Here is a 23,696-nt window from a genome sequence, read left to right on the forward strand (position 1 = left end):
GACACGTTGAACGATCGCATGAACATAGAAAGAATGTCATTCGGAATTCTTCTATGCGAAGTATCTTAAATTGACCCGAAAGAACTTGCGCATGAGAACTTAATGCCATTCTGAGCTATGTTAAAAAAACATATATCATTTCTAGAAAGACATATAGACATCAAATTACTGGCAGGCTTTTTTACGATTTAATTGTTGATGCACGGAAAGAACAATTTTGCTGAATCCAGATCTGAAAATAATTTTTGTTCAATAGTCAAAATTATTTTGTGCGAAAGTCAAAATATTTGCTAGAATATCAAAACGTTTTATAGCAATAGTTATCAGTTTTAACATACCAACAAATTATTTTGATGATTCAATAAAAAATTATTTTCATTTATCTGTTTTTAGCAAAATTTTTAGGTTTTTCAACAAAATCGTTCTTTCTGTGTGGGCTAAATATAAAATAATTTTAAGGAAATGACTTACGATACACAGTTATAATTAGCATTTTCTTTGCAGACATAAGAATTTTGAAAGTATATCTAAGAATTTTCCCTTACCCATAATGAAAATTTATTGGAAATGCAGAAAACAGGAAAAATGGAATTTGATCGTAAAAAGTTATAAAAGCCCGAGGCAATAATCAATGCAGTATAAATGACACAGTCATAGATATTCTTCTATGGATTGTGCCAAATTCATCTTCAGAGATGAGACGGAGAAAACTGAAAAATAAAATCACACACAGTTTTTAACGCTTCGATCCTTCGCGATAGAGACAAATAGCCGAAGAGACGCTGTCCGCATGAATTTATTGCAAGTTGGTTTCACGGAAGAAACATAAATACACGCATAATTTACAACTTGCACGTGTGCACGCATGATTAACAACACGTGCACGTCACGGAAACGAAGAAGAAGAGGAAAAGTTCTCCGACGACAATAGTGTAACGATATCAAGGTTTCACACGTACATACATACATACGCACATCGCTCTGAAGTCCCATCAAAATTGCATAACTTGCTCTGTCAACATTCGAGACATTTTTCCGATATGCACGCTCGCTCACGTTTCCATTATTTCATGCGGCATCTGCACATTATCGCCGAAATTTTCTGGGGAAAATTTTTTTGATTTTTTATTCGTACCGGTTCATCCGTATCAGGGTATACCGTAAATGTGCTTAGATAAAATAATTGCTTGTTCTCTAAATGTATTTTTTATTATATTAATTGTAAGGTGTCTCCGTAACTCCTATAACGATCGTACAATAGATCATACTTTAATAGATTTAATTCTTCAGTAGATTTAATAGATAGGTATTCATGGAAGTTAATTATTAGATATAAGATATACCTATTTAAAAATATACCTAATTTAAAAAAATATCCTAAAGATATTGAGGTTGCAATAATTTTCCTTATAAATTATTTATAAATATTTATAATTATTTATAAATTAATTATTTATATAGAAAAGTTAAAGTTAGACTTTAAAGTTTATTAAAAAGATATTTTGAGAAAAAAAAGAAAGAAAGAAAAATAAAATAACATATAAACATTAGATAATATTTCTTCCTTATTGTGCGCTATAAATATTAATTTATTTTTATTTTATACAGATATAATGCATAAACATTGTGTTCCAATCTTTGTTATCCATAAGATATAAACATCAAGGAATATAAATAAAAGTTTTATATTCTAAGAGTTCTATTTATATTTTATTTATTTTATTTTACGTCTCATTTTTCTTCTGTATTTTTCGTCAACCCAGGTATAGTTATTTGGGATGACTTTTACATTTTAACGGCGAGAAAATAAAGCTTAATCACAGTAGTTTTCTTTACTGATCGAGAATTTATATCTATATTTTTTTCTATTTTTCCTTAATTACTATATGTGTATATTTTGTAAAAAATATTGAGTGTATAAATAATTAATGATCTCAAATATTAGAGAAGAGAAGGTAGTAGAATACCATTTTGTTTTCTTAAATAATTCAGTAGATGTTAATTCTTATGGACACCAGGTTAGCCATAAAGTTCTATCAAGAGATGGTGGAATACCACATTTGGTTTTCTTAAAATAACTCAAAAAATATTAATTCTTATGGACACAAGTTTGTTAGCCGTAGTGTTCTACAAATCATTTTATAGGTAGAAGTTTATCAGGTATACGTATAGAACAAACGTAATTTACAATTTAGTGAGAAGGGGAAAAAATATTGCGTGAAATAAAAGGGGAGTTATGACCATACTATCAACTAATTATAAAAAGCACTTTTATTTATAAAAAAAATCGCAAATTAATAATCCTTCGAAGAACTTACACATTAATAAATAAGCCATAAAACAGATTTTATAAATATTTTATAAAATATATTTTTACTTGCGAAAAAATAATTTCTTTTTCAATAATTCTTTGATTTAAAAAATAATTTTTTAAAACAATTTCTTTGCTGCACCAACGTAACCTTATTGTATGCGAGAAATAAAAGGGATTTCTCGAGTCATTTGCGACGCTCGCAATACAAGTAGTCCATGACTCATGTACATAATATACGTCGGCCTCATACATTACATACACATTGTCACATATTAAGTTCAGTTACATTATTTGAAAGCCACATTCAAGACCTTCAAGTTAGATTAAAGTTAAAAAATTAATGCCTAACATATTTTTCAAAATTACGTAAAGACTAAAGAATATGCGCTTGTAAAAATCTCTGCAAAATTGAAATTCAGCTTTTATAAAAACACAGTGAATACTAACCTCTGATCAGTAATCATTCTACACTGTCTAAGTAGACTGTAACGAAATAATTTTAATGATTACCCCTAGAATTCAATGCAAATTAAACGAGATATCATGGTATCTCAATCATGATATCTGACCATTTATTTCATGACCATCCTCTTTCTCCTAATAAATTGTAACACAGTCAATAGTATATAATTAATAATAGACTTTTGATTGTAAAAATACCCCAGATGAACGTTTACGCAAAAAAAAACTAGATAACTATTTCCGAGTTAAGCAGTGAGCTGAAAAATTTTTTAAAAAATTTAATATATTGTAAGCATTAAATTAGTTTATAATTAAGTGCTTATTTTAAGTATTTATTAAGCACTGTTAGTGCTTTTGATATTCAAAATAAGCAATTAATCACCAGTTTAATACTTACAGTATTAAATTTCTCTAAGGGAATTCAATCTGCAGTTATAACACGTTTGACTAAAATTAACATTATTAATATACTCAAACATTATTAATATGCATATCATCTCTTTTCCAAAGAATTTCCTGAAAATTCCATTTCTGTAGAGTGCTTAGCGGAAAGATAAGAGATAATATCACATACCCTATTATCGTTTACTTTTAATCAAGCATTATTTCTTATCAAACTCTATTCTGTAAAGTATCTCTCATTGTATGTGTGCATGCGTTTATTTTCGTGTGCAAAATTCTTACACAAATTCAATTTAATACTGGAAATTACTTATATTGTTGTTCAGTGCTTTTAATACACAAAATAAGTAATTAATCACTATTTTTCAGTATGAAATTTTTGTAAGGGAATAAATCTAACTGCGTTTTAAATTCAATATTGATATTATAATATAATTAATCTTAATTCATCTATATTTATTACCTTAAGATAATAAATCTACAGAATTTTATGTTTTTCTCTTATAGTTTTAACTTGATTGTACGTATCTTTTACATATTTGATAAAATTTTCACAGATTCATTATCTCTCCAATTAAAAGAGGATCCATATACTATTCATCGATACGATACGCAGCAACGAAATTACACAATGCAAAAAAAACTACGTTAAAATATAAAATAAAAATATTCCCAAAAATAATTAACATTTCAAAAAAAAATTTTGCGCATAAAATTTTTTTATAACTTCAAATAACAAACAAAATAAAAAACTTACTGCATGATCGTTCCGCCGTCGCTTGATGCCTTCCACTCCTTCTTTTCTTCTTTCCGTTATTTTACACAACATCCACATTTTCAAACACACAGTTAATTACGATTGCGCAATTAATCACTAGGAAAGGACAGTTGCGCGGCAATTTACACGTAAATCTCGACATTAATCACGAGTAACAGAAGAATGAAGTAATTTTTATAGCGATGAAAAAATAACGCGAAAAAGTATGACCATATAAAATTAATATCTGCAAATTAACGCAATTGACGAATCTGCACGAATGAAAAAAAGTTTTAAAATCACTGATGCATAAACGCCGAATTTAGCCCATTCGACACATATTAAAATGCAGGATAAATTTTACGAATTTAATTAATTAAATGCATTGCGATGCCGCCCTCGAATTCGAATCAACACGTTGTATATATCAAAGTTCTACTGATGACCGAAAAATTCGAAAATAACGCAATTTCACTTTAGTACCACACAATATACATATAACACTCGATAAAGTTTAGTTAATGATTTATTAAGATACAAGATAAACTGTTTGAAAATACACAATCAGAATTCAGTATTGCACTCATATTATGTTTCGAGTGTGTAAATCGCGAAATGCATGCATCAATTGTTTGTAAGCAGTCGATACATCGCTCTTCATTACATGGATTATTTGATTATGCGATTCAGGTATTATAAGGTGCAAATTTATGAGACGCTCGTTTTAACGTTAAAATCATGACACACAGAAAAACTTAAGCAGTAAGACGTAAGCAGTAAAAAAATCAACATATTGGATTTTTGGTAATCACGTGACTTCGACTTTGACGCTAGCGTCAAAAAAAGAAGCTGGATTTTCTCAGCTTCAGCGTCAAAGGCTGCAGTTGTTATTTTGTTCTGAACATTTTAGATACGAGTGATGTACGATTGACATTAAACTTGATATTGCCGCTTTTCGTGCAAGCCAACTATAATCACGTAATTTTGACGCCAAAAATGAGCGTCGAGCGTCAGCATGAAAAGGCACAGCTTTATTTCGATAGGTATAATATAGGCAAATTATATTTGAATCGATTGAAAAATTCAACGCATGGTATATTCGAACCACACACACACACATGCACGCACGCACACATCATACAGTTAAGAAGTCAATTATTGCGCATAAATATCACGAAACTTGTATTCCTATATTTAACGGTTTCGATCGCCTTACTGTGTATCTACTTCCAAAAATAGTTTCCTCGACACGCTCGCGATTCCTGTAATCGCGGGCATTAATCAGTCACGTGGGATCGTAATCATTAATTGTTCTTAGAAAATAATAGAATTTTCTCTTATCTGCCGCACATTCATGGCTCACGAGATTAATCAGGAGACATGGTCGTATCTCGACGCTAAAGAGGAGGTCACGCGCCAGACTGCACCGTGTATCTTTTACTATGTGTATGTACGGTATGTATGTACAACTACGAAATAACTCATGTAGTAGCTTGCCGCTACTGCGCGAACCGATAGCACGGCGACCTTGTGTAAACATTGACATTGTACGTTGCAAAAGAAAAAAAACAAACACCGATTGCCGCGTGCCGTGTGTCTGGTAAATCATTTTCACTACGAGATACGCGTAACGTGCTGTGAAATGAACGGATCCCTTTTTCTTAAATTCCGAATTAATAAATAAGTTAGCATCGCGCTTTCTAATATGAATACCACGTTATTATTGAATTTCTTGCAAATTTTTACGTTCAGAAAGGACATTTTTAATAAAATACAAATTGTGTTCATAATTTTAATAAGAAAGTAAACATCGGCGCAAACTACATCGATGCGAGAGACTCAATGACACATTTTGATTTTCTGTATAATTTGTGTGAGTAATTTATTATTCACTATTTCATTTATTAAACTGACATAACTAAAATAAAAATTACTTATTGTTGGCACGAAATTATATACATAGTATGATTATTAAGAGGAAATTAACTAAATCTCAAGTAATCTTCTTTCAGAGATTAAAGTCGCAATAACATGAAAATTTTTATTATTTAAATATTTTAAATTAAGTTCTTGGAAAATTATATTAATAAAATTGTCAAACTTATTTAAAATTATTTTAAAATTAATAAAATAACTTTCTTTTATTACAATAGCAGAGCACAGCACTCTATTGTGCAACACCAGAAAGTCATACTTATTGTTAGCAATGCGGATTAATAGCGGAATTAATAATAAGCAATTATTTTATGCGTGTAATAATCATTTCTTTATATATTAATCATTTTTGCTATCATTTAGAAAATATATTTCTAATTTAACGTTAATTTATATTAAAGCTTTGCGACTGTCTTTTAATAGATCTGTGAAAAATCTATCAAATACTTATTAGATATGTAAGATATATGTATCAAATCAAGACTATACACGCGCGCGCGCAATGTGTGTGTGTGTGTCTATACATATATAAATATACGTATATACATATAAATAAAATATTTCACAGATCTATTTTGTGTATATATGTGTGTGTCCGTATGTATGTGCCTTAAAATAACTGGACTGGGACAACTTACTATTAATATTTCATCATGAAAATACGTGTGTGTGCGTGTGTGTGTGTGTGTGTGTATGTGTGATTGCTGTCGATTTATTATGTATATAAGAATATGCGCTCATACACGAGATAAGACATTTCGCAGAGTAAACTCGGTAAAGTGATAAATAATGATAAAGTGATTTTCACAAATGTCTCTAAAAACTTGATGGGCATATTATTTTCTCTCATCACTTTTTTAAAACACTTTATACACAGATAAAATTTTCACGCATTTTAAAATGCTATGAAAATACAATATGCATATATGAATAATATTAGTTGTGAGCAAGTATCATTAAAAATACATTAACTTATTGAGTGTTCCACAATTTATTGTTTATTGATGGGTAAATAATGGAACATAAAAAGCAAAGGAAAAAAAATTTTACAAAAATTAAAATAGAAGAAAATAAAGAATTAAAACTATAACTAGTACAACAGTAATATTTTTTAAGTAAAAAAAGTTTTTATTTAAACTCTTATAATATTTATATTTCGGAAGATAAACGGAAAACTGGAATAAAAATATATATATTATATACAAACACTATTTATATTTACAAATAAAAATAAAAATTAATATCTATAAAATAATGAGGAAAAATTGTTATTTACTTATTTTATTTTCTCTTCTTTATTTTCTTATCCTAAAACTTTTTCAACAAAATTTTGGCCTACAACTTTCTTATATCCTTCCGGAAATAAATATTATATCTGTAAATTGACATAACAAAATATTCTAATTATTTTTAATATGCATATGTATAAGCATAAATAAAAAAATAGAAAATATCTGACAATCATATAACTTAATACAATTTATTGTAATTTATTTAAGAAAAAATGCTAATATATGTGATATTAATTGTTTCTGTTCTTACTTGTCAATTATTTTATGTCAAGTTTATAGAAATTATTCATCTTATTAAATTTATACATTTATTTAAAGCATAAAATAATTAATGTTCTGTATTAATTAACACGCATTTTGTTATTATACAAACTAATCGCTATAATGCACGTAATAGCACATAAGAAGCAAAAAAGGCAACGTTGAAGATTAAAAATCGATCGCGACTAACACAAAAACCTAATAATGAATAACAGATTAGTAAGCAGAATTATAGATTTAAGTATGCGGACTGTACAAACAGCCGTACCATAAATTTGTTTGCTTATAATTTGAAAATTATTATGACCTCGATATCTGTGTATTTATATCAACAGGTTAATCTAGAAAAATGAGAAAAATTAGGAGCTCTTCTACGAGTATAATGCGTTAAAGTTTAAACGATGGGAAATCATTAAACAAATGCGGTAGATTTTGCGGTATTCGGTCAAATTCTCCCCCATTTGAGTTCGTAGCGAAATAATACCATTGCGGAGAGAACGTAAAGTAGGTCCCACGTTAACAAGTAGTCGGTCTCAATTTAACACGCGCCGTAAACGGTCCGGCCGGGCGTGTCAGAAAGGAAACAGTTCCGTCGAAACACAAAAGCGGGGTTCGATCAATGCGTCGCACTTCGCTCGGTAAACCCGTCACGACTCGCTGACGTGACAGCTTTCCGATTTGACAGTCTCTCTTTTTTTTCTTGTAATAGATGGGAGCGAAGGCAATCATCAATTAAGTTTCAAGCGTAAGCTTTAGAGAAAGCTTTGTCCAACAGTAAATGTATCAAATGGTAGTAGAACGTGTAACGTTTCTCGCGAATTGTAATTGTATTCGCACTCTCATGCGGACAGCGTACGCATCAACTGTAGTGTAAATTAGGCAAACCTGAATGTTCTTCCATTTCGAAACTGCAGGGAATTATTATTATTATTGCGTCGTTACTGCGCTTCAGTAATGATGATTAAAGCTGAGTTGTTAAATGTTGTAAAGTTTTCTCGTTTCTAACGACGTTCATTACCTTGGATTTATTATTTGTGGAATTTTTTTATGCAATTTGGAAATGGACAAAATGTGTATTTTGTGGTTATATGAATTCGCGAAATTGCGAGAACTAAATAACAGTTGTTGGAAAGGAAATAGTATGATCGATTGATACAAGTGATTTGTGAGTTGACTATTTGGTACTTCGACTTAAATATTAAATTGAATTTTTGATAATTTGAGTTCTTGATAAATATTAATTGTATGTTGCAAGTAATCACTTATGAGAAATTATGCGATAATTACACGCCAGTAACTCACGCTACGCTGTCATAACTTTCAATAACACTGCTAATGCTGTGTGCATATTATCGATATGCGAATGCCAGTATAAAACATTATCGCGTTATGCTCCTTTTCAGCTAGATACGGAAAGTTTTTGAACACGTACATACACAATGATTTGATTTTGTTTTGTTATAAAATAAAGAATAGCAAGAATTTTGGATACACATCAACGTGTTATCGAATATTACTTTTAATTTAATGATATATATAAATTATATATAAATTTCAAAAAATTTAAATAAAGGCCACTTGGTTTTTTTAATAACAATTTCTGGTTTTGTTAAGTAATTTGAAATTATATTTAAGCTATTCCATTTAGAGAAAACAAAATAATTCTGCCAACTGCAATATGATAACTTTTATATTTAAATGTACGCAACTAGTTTTGCAAAGTTATGAGAATAGAAGTAGTCATGAGAACAAAGTTTTGAGAACTTTCAAAATACAATCACAGTAACAAATATGATGTTGAATATTAACATTATGTCATTGTATGTAATTATTAAAATTATTAAATATTATTGAAATAATTAATATTATTAATTAATATTATTAACATTATTAAATATTATTGAAATAGCAGATTAATTATAATATAATATACATGTAGTTATGTAAGATTTATAAAATATGTTATAATATTATATTCTTTTGGTTTAGACAAACATTTTTTTAATCAATCATTATTGCCATAATAACGTATTTTTTTTGTATTTATAGTAAACTTTTTTAAAAAATAAAATTATCTTACATTAGTTTCTTGTACTTCATATTTATTAGGAATATTTATTAGAAATTAACATTATTATGTTACTTTAATTCAATACAATTTTTTATTGCAACTTCAAAATACATTGTTAAAATGCTATTTCTTTTTACATTTCTAGTTGATGGGATTACTTTTTTTTTTTGAGCATAATATTATACATATCATGCAAATACGACGAAACGAGTACGAAATTTCTTCAACGTATGATTAATAAATCATACAATTTGGTCATAATTATTATCTGCATTTATTACCAGATACAAAATATTATTTATGAGATGTATTTTTAATTTTTTTTTATAACGCGACACACATCGCGATATTTTCGTACTTTTTCCCGGCTTCTAACTGCTTCCGTAGTATTTGGCGATTTCAACGTCGATTCGAAAGAGTCGTCGATGCCGCAACGTCAGTTGCATATAGCAGACATCAATTTGAACTTCGTCAATCTTTCAGCTTTTAATAGATTTTTGTCACGCAATACGTATACAAAGACTTTCCTTGCAGCACGCGTTTATTCGCACACTAGGCGCGAGTTGTGTCCGTCATTGACATTTACGTAATACATTTCACTTCTGTTCCTTCTATTATTACGGTATCACACACCGGTGCGCACCGTCAACCAACACACACCGTATCCGTATATAGTGTCGTCAGTGTTATATCCATGTAACTTTATCTATACTTTTCCAACTATGTACAGTGGCGTGGTAATTGGTGACCTATACTGTACTTGTGTTTGCAGGCTCGCAGCGCCAGCACAAGTAGCTTTAGAAGCCTGAGCCAGGTATATACCAAAGATAATAATCCAGATCTAGTTGAGAGATTAGTCACTAGCTATTTAGCTAGATATAGCCAATCATTTATTACGTACTTACTTATTTTTTTTTAGACACACATATAATGTAGATACCATCGCTCATGCGTAGAGGCGTAGAGCACGCGCATTTCGCTAAAACGCTCGGCATTGGTTCTGCAGACCGTGTACCAACGCGAAGAATCCCGGTAGTTACGTTAGCGCAGCCGACAATCGGATCGCGTCGTCAGAACGAGATCGTGCGAATTCCTTTCCTGCGCGCGTCCTGCTGATTCGAACGTGTACGCAGGGCGGCGAGCGGGACCGATTTGTACGATTCGTCGCTCACGATGCGTCGCGACTCGACGTGTGCAGTTTACAACGAGAGACACAGTACCGCCGAATAGCCTTTAATCTCCTTTGCAGCGCGCCGACCTGCGCTGCGACACACGCTCGCCGATAAACAATATAATCGAAAGCGCGACAGATCGTCGACGGATCTTATTGTCAAACTCGCGCGCGTTTCCACGAATTTCGATTCCTGCGATTCTGCAGTGTACCACACACACTCTATATATACCTACGCCTGACATATACATCTCGTATTTCCGATAACGTTTCCGATAACGACATAAACGGTTCGAGCATAATTCCGATATCATGCACGTCGCTGAACAGCGATGCACAATTCCTTAATTGATTCAGGGGATGCGGGGGGGGAGGGGGGGGGAGAAAGGGGTTCAGAATAAAAGCATAAAGTATGTAATTAAATATTGCGAAGGGGGGGGGGGAGCGCAACGCGTTTCCCTTCCGAGATTTTCGCTGACGACAAATGCGACAAATCGCGCGTGGAAATGCACGTCCCCCGTATATTGTATTTTTCTCCCGTCTCGTTTCCTAGCTCGTTTCCGCAAAAGTTTCCGTGGAAAACGGAACAGTATAAAGTATATACCACACGAGAGACTCGGGATAGTGGACTTAATTAACCGCAATTACAGTAGAAATGCCTCGCGGGGGAGAGGGGGAGGGGGAAAGAAAGAAGGGAAGAAGAAAAAAGGAGAACTCGCGTCGGGAAACTCTATGTCCTCGTTGCGACGCGCGCGCGATGACAGGAGTATGTCGAGACTCATAGCGATCCGCTAATGAGCGCATTTGTGCAACTCGACCTCGTTAAAACGGCGACATTTTTTTTGACACACTTTCGCGTGCTCTTTCTCTCAATTATTCGCTCCTTTTATCCCGATCAACGCTATCCTCGCTCTCTTTCCTAAACGGCTAACGTTTTATCGCGCGCTTGGCATGCTGTGACTCTGGTATTGCGGCATTTTTCTGTGCACGATTACGTAGCGCAGTTTATACACGTCGTTCGTGCACGGACACGCTGCCTTTTGGACGAGATAAAAGTGCGCGTATATCAGAAGGGAGAGCTTAATCGGCACTTGACTGGAGCGGATCGATTTAACCGGTTAAATATATGTGACGTGCAGAGCTTGCACATTTAAAGCCTTCACATCGAAGGGGCTGTAAATGCTGCGAATGCAAAAGTCTCAGGATAATAAACTGTGAACTATAATTTTTACATTTCGAAAGGGCAGAAGTGGATATGCTTTACGCGTAATATATGCGTTTGTGGCAAATATCTTTACGGGCGCTCGTAGTTTTATCGAGCGCTGTAAGCTTAAGCATATATACGTAAGCTTATTTTTACTGTACAAATAATCTCGATATAGCGCGCTTGCAGTTTTTGTTTTCGATGAATGAAAACCAATGTCGAAACACACTGAGGATAATGTTGAATAAAGCATTATCCCCGCAATATACTCGCAATTGTTGCAACTATTTTATCTATGTTGAGCTAAAGTGTTCTTCTTACATACATGAAAAGAACAATTTTGCTGGATCCGCGGATGAGAAAATAATTTTTGTTCGATAATCAAAATAATTTTGTTGGAAAGTCAAAATAATTGTTAGAATATCAAAACGTTTTATAGCAATGCCTATCATTTTTAACTTTCCAACAAATTATTTTGATTATTGAACAAAAATTATTTCCAGATCTGTATTCAGTAAAGTTTTTAGACTTTTCAATTAAATCGTTCTTTCCGTGTATAATCGATATTATTGTGCAACTTGGGTGTTTTTTTTTTTTGTGAAATCGAAGAAAATGGATAATTTATTAAATTGGTAAAAAAAAAAGACATTAAAGGGGAAGTAAATAGGGCATAATGAGCGCAGGAAGTTTAATACGTGCAGAATTAATGTCATTATCGACTGCGAATAAATGACGATCATTTACTCGATTACGTCTATTGTCGTCACGATTGATACATTAACTGGAATTCAACACAGCGCGAAGTTTTGCGTGGACGCTTCTATATCGCAACCCGTAAATACCGTAGGTCAAGGACTGTTTTTCGAAAGAATGAACACGCGGGAAAAATCGTTACCGCTTTTTGTGAGTCCAAACATAAATTACCTCCCCCTTCCTCTTTGGTATCTCTAAAGATTAACTATAAAAGTAAAATGAGAGATAGAAAGAGGGGGGGGGGGAGGGAATGAATAAAGAAAATCTTTGGGATTAATATTATATGATTTAAGCGAGATATTGTAGTGCAGCACCGATTTAACGGTGGTTATTAGGTCGTTAAATTGTTGAAAAACGAATAAAGAAGCCTTCCTATAAATGCATCTGTTCAACAAAAGAAAGCACATGCAGGGACGAATAATTTTTTTAAATCGCTGCTTCTCGCACATTTTAACGTGCGAGGCGACGTAATCGTCTTTTTGACTCTGAAGAATGCTTTAAAAAAAAAAAAATAGAAAAGGCGAGAGAGAATTTTCGAAAGTTAATGCTGCACGATTTAGTACAAAGTTCTCGTCATAACCGCGAAGTCTAATTTACTAAACCGACGTTTTCTGTCGTAACATTCTGTTCGGTTTAACATTCTGTTCGGGGCGCCGCCGTGTCAGAAGAAGATAAAGGTATAAAAAACGCAAGTGGATCGAGGTTGTTTGAAAAGTAATCGCGTTCAACGTGCCACGCGATCGGGCCTCCTTTTTGAAATCTCATTTCGGAGATTGGCATCTCTCGAGAACGATTGCAATTATATAGCAGGGATTTAAAAGGCGTACGCGTTTCTCGCGCAGCTCGACGTAACGATTCCTAAATCTGGCGCACCCCTAATACTTAGCTAAAGATTAATCGTTCGCGTTCGTCACGAGGACAAACGAGAGATTGTCACGGAACGGGTCTCGGGACGGCGCGCGGCGGCGCGGCGCGGCGAAGCGTTCCCTCGTGCTTAACGCCGGGACGTGGTCTAGAATCGAGAATGGGGATCGATGCCTTTGACCACGATGCCCTCGCCTCGCCGCTGCGTTATTTGATTTAATTATTAATCAGCCGGTTCTAGACCTTGCACGGGAAGTGCAGTGACACACCTCAAGGACAAACGCTTCCTCCCCAGGTTTCTACAGCGGAATCGCCTCTGCATATATGACAAATTCAGCAGCGAATATACGTATCATTTGTTCTTGCGATACCTCTCCCGATTAGTCATTCCGTGGCCTGAAATCGCGGTTCGTGCTCGTAAATCTTGCCGCAGGAGACATTATTCAATCTGGAAAATCTGGGGCATCAATGGCTTTTGCAATTTCAACAAGGGCTCGCAGTTATCGGCGCAAATTTGTTTCCTCGAATATCCTTTTGCGAGAGCGCAGTCATAGAGATTTAAAAATTTCCATTTCGTTTCGTTATACATATATATATACGTATAACAATCCACGCGCGCGTATATTCGCCCGCGTAATGTGCGGTTTATTTCGGCTTAATTTTTATCGCTGAAAAACGAATATCTATTGCCATCATCAAAATCCTTGTTCGTCGGAATTTGCAATTAAAACGAGACAGTTGCACGTGAAAAATAACGCGGCGTACGGGAATATTCGGAAGCTCTATGATTTGGAATATATAAATGAAATCGACGAAAGTTCCACACTCGACTGCATTTTTGCAACGGCAATATCATCCCCCCCTCCCTCTCTCCTCACGTTGTTTCTATTTGGTTTATGACGCTTCAGTGTTTCGCAAAGTATAGCGTTTCAAGGGTAGCTACAATCATCCCCAATTATTGATCCTTCGAAAGAGGTTTCCGGGTCTCGCTCGCAAACACTCCGAGGGTAGCTTGAGTGGGTGAAATATTCGAGACGAGAAATAACGTACGATGCATGTGTATACGTGGTCACGCAGCCAAGGAAGACAAAATTAAATCTTGGTGAAATCTTGGTTGGGTAATGTGCGGCAAATATGAAAATATAGAAATATTTATTATTGATATAACATTTTCATTGCAAATTTTTTTCGGTTTAATCGAATCACAGAGAGTGAAAGCTTTAACATATTTATATTTTATTACAATACCTACTTATATATAATTAAACTAATCGCAATCGAAATGTTATCTTTAGATTAAAAGTATGCATTAAAAGTATGAATGCAAAAAAGTATGAATTAAATGTTCAATTATGAAAGTAGTAGTGTAGACTTTTTTTTTCATTAATATATTCGTTTTTTTTTTTGCGAAAGAAAAACTAATGTGTAATTAGCTAATTTCTTCCGGTGACTCAGCTGCACTTTACTTGATGCACGTAAATTTATAAAAAAGGTCACGTCAAGACTGTCACGCATGAAACTAGTAACCGGGTCACTAATAGATTGAGTTAGCGTTTGATCCGTTCGTAATTGAATTATGAAAAAGAATTATTGCCAATATCTTTTTCTTTTTTATTTCTATCAGATTACATTCGATTACATTCAATAGATCATAACATTTGCAACTAGACGGTAATATTTCACAATAGAAATCGTATTTCATAAATAGAAATATATAAGAAACTCCGCATTGTACGTATTCATCCCTCAAAAATATCGCGTATCTTCGTGATACTATGGCGCATAATATTGATAACGTATAAGAAGATGCATTCAACCGCGGTGCGACAAGATGAACTGTGGTGTATTTCGTGAGACTACATTTTCCGTTTTCCATTTTCTGAACACTTTCCGCATCCGCTTCTGCAGTATTGTTACCTCCTTAAAGAAGAAGGCAATTCAACGGAGAGAGACGAAAGCTAGCCGCATTGACGAAAGAGAAAAATGTATGGCGTACATATCATTATAACGTTACCTAAGACGGCAACGATCTAGATAAAGCTCTACAACATGCGGCACGCGAGTTCATTTTGTGCGACCCTTACTGTTTCCCTCTAAAAAAAAAAAGAGATTAGTTGCGTCTCGTGGCCTGAAAAAGAAGTTCGAGAAGCTCATTTTTTAAGCTTACAACGCCGCGGAGCTCGCTGATGTGTATACAAGTGCACTCGAGATTTTATCTAATTGGACAATGATATCAAGATGACGGAAACAAGTCCGATGATAAATGACTTTATAAATAGTCGTTAAACACTTCCCGCCGTGCCAGTTTATTTCGAGACAAATTCTGCGGCATTCTGAAGACACTGACGTTCAGATTGATATACTTATCGTATAAATCCGATGACAATTTGGACAAATATTGAGAGTATTAATTCACACAAAGCGGTGATATGGTTTGATGAAAATCAAAATTAATTATTTTATCAATAAGCGACAACATCGCAGGCGATTCGGTCATCGATATATAATATTAATAATATTCACTTATCGATATATAATATTAATATTAATAAAATGAAATGATCGAATAAATATTCGAGCTTGTTTTCCCAAAATGCGTCAAAGTATAGAAGTTAAACGCGAATTAATTATAAAATTGATAATTCAACGTCAACGGGAACTTATCAATATATGCAAACAAACTGAACACGCAGAACGTGACCGGAGGGACTACCGGAAATATAATTCTTATATACATCATACTTTCATATTTTCTCCGTAATATGCAAATGAATTTTATCTAGCTTCCAGCTTAAGCTTCCAGCGCTATTAATTATTCCCTTTCATTCTTTACGATGTATTTAGCATATTTCATGTTATTACACGAAGTTATTCTCTCGGTTTATACAACGCTACTATATACGTGTCCGGCATTTATTTTCTATTTTCGATCTACATACGTCGCGGGATGACGTAGAACGTAGATTAACGATAAGTAATGACTATCGGAGTTCCATTTGGGACTCGTAAAATCGATCGGCCCTAAGGGCTAATCAGTCGGCCCCCCTTTGGTCGCGCTATTCCGTAATGTAAAACGCCCGCAGTTAGCGACCTAAATCCGCATTTCCGCGGTCGCTATACTCAACGTACATACATAACTGTGTTACTATGACACACTATATGCGCTGGCGTACGGTACGATAAATGGACACGATGCACGCGCCATCCGATCTAATCGACCGGATGAAAGTAAGTCAATCCGCCTCTCTACCCCCCCCCCTCCGCCCGCCACGTCCGCCGGCGAACTTTCGTAAGCACCCATTAGCGATCGTTATTAATTTCTTCTCCCTCTCTCCTCCCCTCCCCCGGCCTCTAGCTTCCTGCGGGAGCGAGGCTACCTATGGCGAGAACGCCTCTGCAATAGCGAAAAACGAGCTTTACAAACAACGCGGTGACGGACACGAGAGAGACGTCGAGAGTGGTCTTGAACCCCCACTGCGAGTCGAGACTGTCACTTGACGCAAGTTGTAACAAGTATATTGGCCTTCTTCTTGGCGTTCTCGATTAAGAAGATAAATGCATGTGTATAGGTCGAGAGCGTCCTGCGGTTACACCGGAATTACGAGTTGTGCCCGACTTCTATAGCGGGAGGAGATTCAAATTAACAAGTTTGAAAACGTTCGTCTCAGCCCTGCTTTTAAAATTGTTGAGCGCTGGATATCAATTGCACACAAAGTATGTAGCGTCAGCGAGTCAAAAAGCGACGATTATAAATAATCGGAAATTAATATGAATAGTATTAATCATACAGTAAAATGGATAATAAGGGATTAGCGGTGGTAACAAAGATGTGTAGAGATTTCGATACTATTTAGATTATACGATTGCGAATTTTAAGATATTGCATTTTAAGAAATGCTTAAATGTTGAATTTGCGTACAATTAAAAGCATATAATAACATAACTTTTACAATAGCTTTAACATTTATCATAAAATCTCCCAAATAGCAGTCTCTACTTATACTATTATAAGAATATTAAGAATATCCATATTTGGAAACATTATAGAAGCCACGACTGAGGCCAGTGGCACATAGAAAAACATAAGACGTAAGCACTAAGCAACGCTTTTTATAAGCAATTTCTATATTTACGTTATTGTCTTATGTTATTTGACTGTGATTGGCTTATAAGCGTGTCTACAACGAGATTTTAAGATGTAAAATTTAAGAAATTAACTAAGCACAATTGATTATTCTCCTCATATTCTATTGCAATTAAGTAATTTTTTAAATTTCAAGTCTTGGGTTTTATTCATAGTCGCTACTTATTTAAAAAAAAACTGTCTTAAGTAATAAATCTTATGATGCTAACACGGCTCTGTGTGATTCAGCTTATAACATCTTAAGATTATACTTAAGACGATTTTAAATATATAAGAACTAACTTTAAAGTAGATACCGCGTACTGCTTATGTTTTACATTTTTCTACGTGCCTGATCTTAATGATTAAAGTAAAAGATTCTCAGTATACTTTGAGCTTCAACGATCTTTACAGAAATTTAAGACTGAAAATAATTATTTTTAAAATTAAAAACACAGTTTATTAATGCTTTTTTTGAAGAGAAATCCTAGAGAAGTGGCCTAGCGAACGTATATTCGTTTCGGTAGAAATTCAAACAAAATCGGAGCAGTGCAAGGCCATGCATTGATATACCTCCGAATCTGACCGAGTTGCAGTTTAATTTTCGCGAAACGCGCGCTTGCGCCTCGGTTGGAGATGGGAGGGAAAGACAAGAAAGGCGCTACAATTACAAGGGTACGCGAGCGCAAGCAGCTGCGGCCGCGCGTGCACGCTGGAGCCCCGCGTAATCGCATGATTCGCGCAAACAATTTCCCTCGATACATGCGATGAATCCGCTCGATCCGGCTGCGTGCGACAGACATGCGGGCGTCCTGTCAAACGATACGCATCCGCGTTTGTTTTGATAACACTTTTGATACACACAGCCGCGCGATCGACCGTTCGTGTCGGCGTCGCATGCGCAACGAACGATCGCGCGCTCAACGGTATGCCCGGTCCGATCGATGTGTGCCGACCATTTTCCACGTTTTCGTACGAAATCTCTCGCAACAACCGCGGCCCTGGCTATTACGGGGGTTGTTACTGGAGCGAGGGGCCGAAGGAAGCGGGCTCTATAGCGATGTATACTGTGTTAACACTTGTCGGGGTGTTTGATTAACTAAAAAATGTAGCGTGCGGTAATTGCTGTAATACTTACAAGGGAATCTCGCGAGGTGTTAAATTCTGATTTTAATGAAACTTTGTACACGTGTGGATTACGTAAATAGATGAATTTGGAAAATATCAGTTGGGGCTAAAAACGGTTTGAAGGGATGAAATCATCCCTTACAAAGCAGTTTTCAGTTTTTTTTCGTTATGATCCGAAAACTGTTCAAGATATCAAAAAATGTTTCATACAAAAGTTTTACTTAAAGTAAAATTACCTCTATTCACTTACGTTAATAATATTTTTAAAAAACATTATCTACTGTAAATTTTACTGTAAAACTTTTGTATGATATGATAAAACATTTTTTTGATATCTTAAATAGTTTTCGTGATGTAACGAAAAAAACTGCATATAAGACTTTACATATAAGGGACGATTACATCCCTTTAAACCGTTTTTTAACAACTGATATTTTCTAAATTCATCTATTTACGTAACCTATATGAGTACAAAGTTTTATTAAAATCAGAATTTAACACTTCGCGAGATTCCCTTGTTAGATTAAACTGACTTTTATGTGCGAGGAGTAATCGAAAGATAGAATTTGTTCATACGAGTTCAGGATGTCTGGAGGAATGTTTCGGGAGTATTTCGGAGAGAGTATATGACTTTGAGGAGATTGAAAAGTTAAAATAAACTCAAGTATATGAAAAAGTTAAATATAAACCTTATTTTGGCTCGGGAGGGCCTTTGCTTATTAACAAGATATAGAATATCGCTCTAAAGGTCAATTAAGACGATCTTAATAAAACTATAAAGAATTTAGCACAACTGTGATCCCATATTGGGATAAGTAGCATGCAATTTATTTTATTTTATTTTTAAAGAAGACTTCTCAGAGTCTCCGCTTTCTCAGGAGTATACCTTGCTTTATAATCGCTGCACTAGTGCATTAGATCATTGTTTCATAAGGAATGCTATTATTAGTCCTATTTAATTCGATTCATATTATGATATTGTAGCTGTTTCTACATTTAAATTATTATAGTATATATAGACATAAATTTAGAATAGTCACGTAAACCTAGAATTAATTTATGATTCAGGAAATGCCTATTTTGAGTAGACACTTTGATAATTAATTTAGTATTTAATTCAAAATTTACGTTTTGATGTTTGATATTCCAAAAGTTTTTAATAGATAGAAAAAAAGATTTTCAAAGCATGAATTTATGTTCCATTATGTTGGAAATATTTGAAATTGAAAGCTGTCTGTGGATAATCGACAAATGATTGTAAAGCGTAAGTATCGAGGACTGTTTCAATAGAGAACACGAAAGTAGAAATTCCGTAGCATTGTCGTAAGCTTGAAAAATGTTGAATTACGTGACGCTCTCGCGATGCAATTCGTGTATATATGTATAGGTCGTAGACTCTGTCAAGATCGCATTAGACAGCAAGATCTATAATTGTCTTGTCGGCATTCTCGCCCACGCGAAGCATCCGGGTCTCTTCGCTCGATAATTAATTGAAAAGGCTATTTTTAGGCCGGCTAAACATTCGTTGTACGATTCGTTCCCGATTTAAACGAATTCTTTTGTCTCGAATCATTGAAAAAGTCAACGTACTCCCCCGTTTCACAGATTCACCACTCTATTCGCGGAATAAATCTATTCTCATTTTTTGGGCAGTATATGACTTTTCACGCCTACAAGATATACGTATAAACGGGCCGATGTGTAGAATAATATCCCACAAAAATATTGAATCGATTTTGACACAGCGAGTCAACGTGACGGTATAAATATATAACGACAGCATTTTACATACAACAATAATAAATAACATTAAATACGATACGATCGAGATTTAGATTATCTTGGTAATTCGGTTGCGATACGCTTCAGGAATATTTTAACAAATGTGACAGTTGCACGCAATTGAAATATACAAAGCTTTATGGTAACTTTCAAAATTCTATAGTAAAGAGAAGAACTTACTATAATTAAAAATTTCACAGAATACTACAGTTATCACAGACCAATTTGTCGATCTGCTTGCAAAATTTATAAATATAATAAGCAGAAAAAAGGGGAAAAAAACTTCCATGTCGTGTTTCACCTCGACGATAATTGCATTTATGAGTGTTTACATTTAAATTATAATTCAATAAAATTAGTGTATCGAAAACTCGAAAGACTATGTTAAAAAATAATATGTATACATTGCTGTGTTTCTTTTATTTTTTTAAAATAAATATTCAATTATAATTTACTTGTGAACACGCTCTTTGTATATAGGTATATATAGGTATAAGCCGCGTATATACTCCGTCCTACAATCGTGACTTGATTAATAAAATCTCTAATAAAATCTCTTGTACGTAACGGCTAACGGAGATTTTGTCTCTTGAACTGCAGGCACGCAACAAACCGGCGGATGGCGTGGGTCATGTAAACCAAAAAGGTGCTTCCGGTCAGAAAGCGCCAGCGGCCGGTCAGAAGGTCGCGCCGGGTGCTAAGGGCGCGGCGAAAGGGTCGGCCCAGAAGCCGACTGCCCAGAAAGGCCAGGTGAAAGTGACGCCCAAGGCGGCTTCCGTGAAGACCGGCAAAAACAAGAAGAAGGGACAACGACAACAATATGATCTCATCGTTACTATTAACCTGGTGAGTGCGTAACCACTAATGTTGCATTCGAAACAGTATCGTCTGGAATTGCTATTCACTCTTGTATGCAAATTTTTTTTGATGGGTTAATTCTGTTTTTATTATAAAGAAATTAGTATATACTTAGCATGTCATAAATGACGTTTTCATAAATTATTAATAAGATTATTTCGCAAAATTATATACGATCTTAATTTCGGATTCTTTGATTGCTTTAAATTATTGAGTAAAATAATAATATTCTTTGTGATATAATAAAGAAATAAAGAGTTTTTTTTCGTAAACTAAATTGTAATTAAGTAATAAAAAAATCTCGTTTTTTTTCTAAAATATATTATACCTTTTCAGAATTCTGGTACAATATAGTTAAATCATCAGTAACAATCGAAAACTGCAATTATTTCACGTTTCATAAATGACTTTTCTTAAAAATTGCCTTCCATTTGGTAGAGATTGAATTAAAATTACCTGAAGTTTAATATCTTTCTAATATCTCGCTAACGCGTCAAAACTGGCTGAGAAACATATATATATTATGCCGTGTATGCGAGTAGCTAATTTCGACCAATTATTCAGCCGGTCGTAAAATCATTAGCACGATCTTCCTAGACTATTTGCGTGAGTAGGCCACCTAATTATTTCTGTTCATAGAGGCGAGAGCTTAGAAGTTATCGGCGACGGATCGAATCGCGTCACGAGTCGCCTTTGTCAACTTAGCGTGCGCTTCGCGTAATGCGTGCACATCGGCAATAAATACGGCACGATCTGACCCAGTTGAATGCGCGATGAGCGATCGATAAGTTCCTCACGTTCGGCTAATGTTCGCCGCGTTACGCGTTGTCAAGATACGCCGTAGGAAAATAACGTCGTCTTGTCATTTAATTGGATTGGCACAATTAGCGACAGCTCCTTCGATCGCGATTGCTCTATTTTGGGATTATACACTTCCGGATAAGGCTGTTGAGAGGACTTCAAATGGATCTGATATTTGATCTTCATGCAAATTTTGCATGTGTGCAGTTCTCGCATATAATTATTCTGCATTCATTATAAACTCGTATTGTTATTATGGCTATTATTTTATAATCGCCTCGTTTCATACGTTCACAGAATTCTCTTGTCATGCACAACCGTAGAAATATTCGATTATTGAAAATTTTATTTTCTTTCATATTCTCTTGTCACATATGATTTAATTATTATATTAAATTACATTTAAAAATTAATTCTCCGCGCGCTTTTAAAAGTTTAATTTATTATTCAGAAAATTTTTTGCGTTTTATTGATTGACATTCTTCCGTGAAAATATTAAAAGTGATTTCAAGCGAATAAATTTTTATTAAGATAATTGAATTTATGATATCTTCAAACAATAGTGCATTAATTAAATAGGAAAAAGTTGTCGAATGCGTACCATTTAAATTATTTTTTTATTGAAGGAAATAAAATTGCCAATCTAAGCCGACACAAAGTGACCGTGTATAAAATAATACAATATATTAATTACAATAGTAAAATGTTTTTACTCTGATTTTGGGTTATCTTCAGTACAAAAATTGTTTGAAACGAATATAAAAAGTAATAAAAAAGTACATAAATGAAAAACATAAATAAGTCACGGTATAAATAATCGTCAAACAAATTGTAAATATCCTAGATAAAAGGAAGTATTTCTTATTAGGCATTTGGTAAAATGCTTAAGCAGTAACATCAAAAAGATAAAAACTGAAAACATCAAATATATCATGAACGATAATAAGAGGCTTCAAAATTAGAAACTAACGCACCAAATATTATTTCGCCTACAAGCTCCGTTACTTTACTTTGCGTGTAAATTAATTACATTCCTTCTTTTATACGCGTTTTTAATTTTTAGTAGTTTCTAATTTTTTCTGATTTTTCATTATTGTTTATTATTCGTTATTCTTAGTTTCTATTTTTTTGACGTTACTGCTTATAAGTATTTTAAAAATGCCTAATAAGAGATGCGAAAACGCCAACACGGTACAAAACCGAGCTTGGTGCTTGATAACATTATACTATGTGAATCTTACAATTCAACATAATCGATCTTTAAAACGCAGCTCCGAACCGAATAATATTATATGCTATTGCAATCGTGATATATTTATCACGATTAAATTGCCAAGGCAATCTAATAATTCGATGCTTATGAAGCATCTTTTTAAATATCCTATGAAAATAACTTATTGCGAAAAATCTTCAGTCAAGATTTGAACTTGGATCTCCATGCTCTTCGGGCGGGTGTCTTATCTTCGACCACCGAGGCATGTGATAATATTTATCACAATAACCAAATGAATTAAGAAA

The 23,696-nt window shown here is 34.0% G+C and overlaps 1 protein-coding gene across 2 annotated transcripts in view; it reads left to right on the top strand.

Moving 5' to 3' along the window:
- LOC105459045 (neo-calmodulin-like) overlaps nucleotides 1–23,696 on the top strand; it is a 34,074-nt gene that overhangs the window by 975 nt on the left and 9,403 nt on the right. The window contains exons 2-3 of one of the 2 annotated variants that reach the window (XM_011704718.1): nucleotides 10,267–10,308; nucleotides 21,120–21,365. In XM_011704718.1, the coding sequence (XP_011703020.1) occupies nucleotides 10,267–10,308; nucleotides 21,120–21,365 (288 nt within the window). The remainder of the gene's footprint in view (nucleotides 1–10,266; nucleotides 10,309–21,119; nucleotides 21,366–23,696) is intronic. The other variant, XM_011704719.1, reaches the window with a different exon arrangement.

The sequence above is a fragment of the Wasmannia auropunctata genome, unplaced genomic scaffold (assembly GCF_000956235.1).
Source record: "Wasmannia auropunctata unplaced genomic scaffold, wasmannia.A_1.0 LD334216.1, whole genome shotgun sequence".
Taxonomy (NCBI): domain Eukaryota; kingdom Metazoa; phylum Arthropoda; class Insecta; order Hymenoptera; family Formicidae; genus Wasmannia; species Wasmannia auropunctata.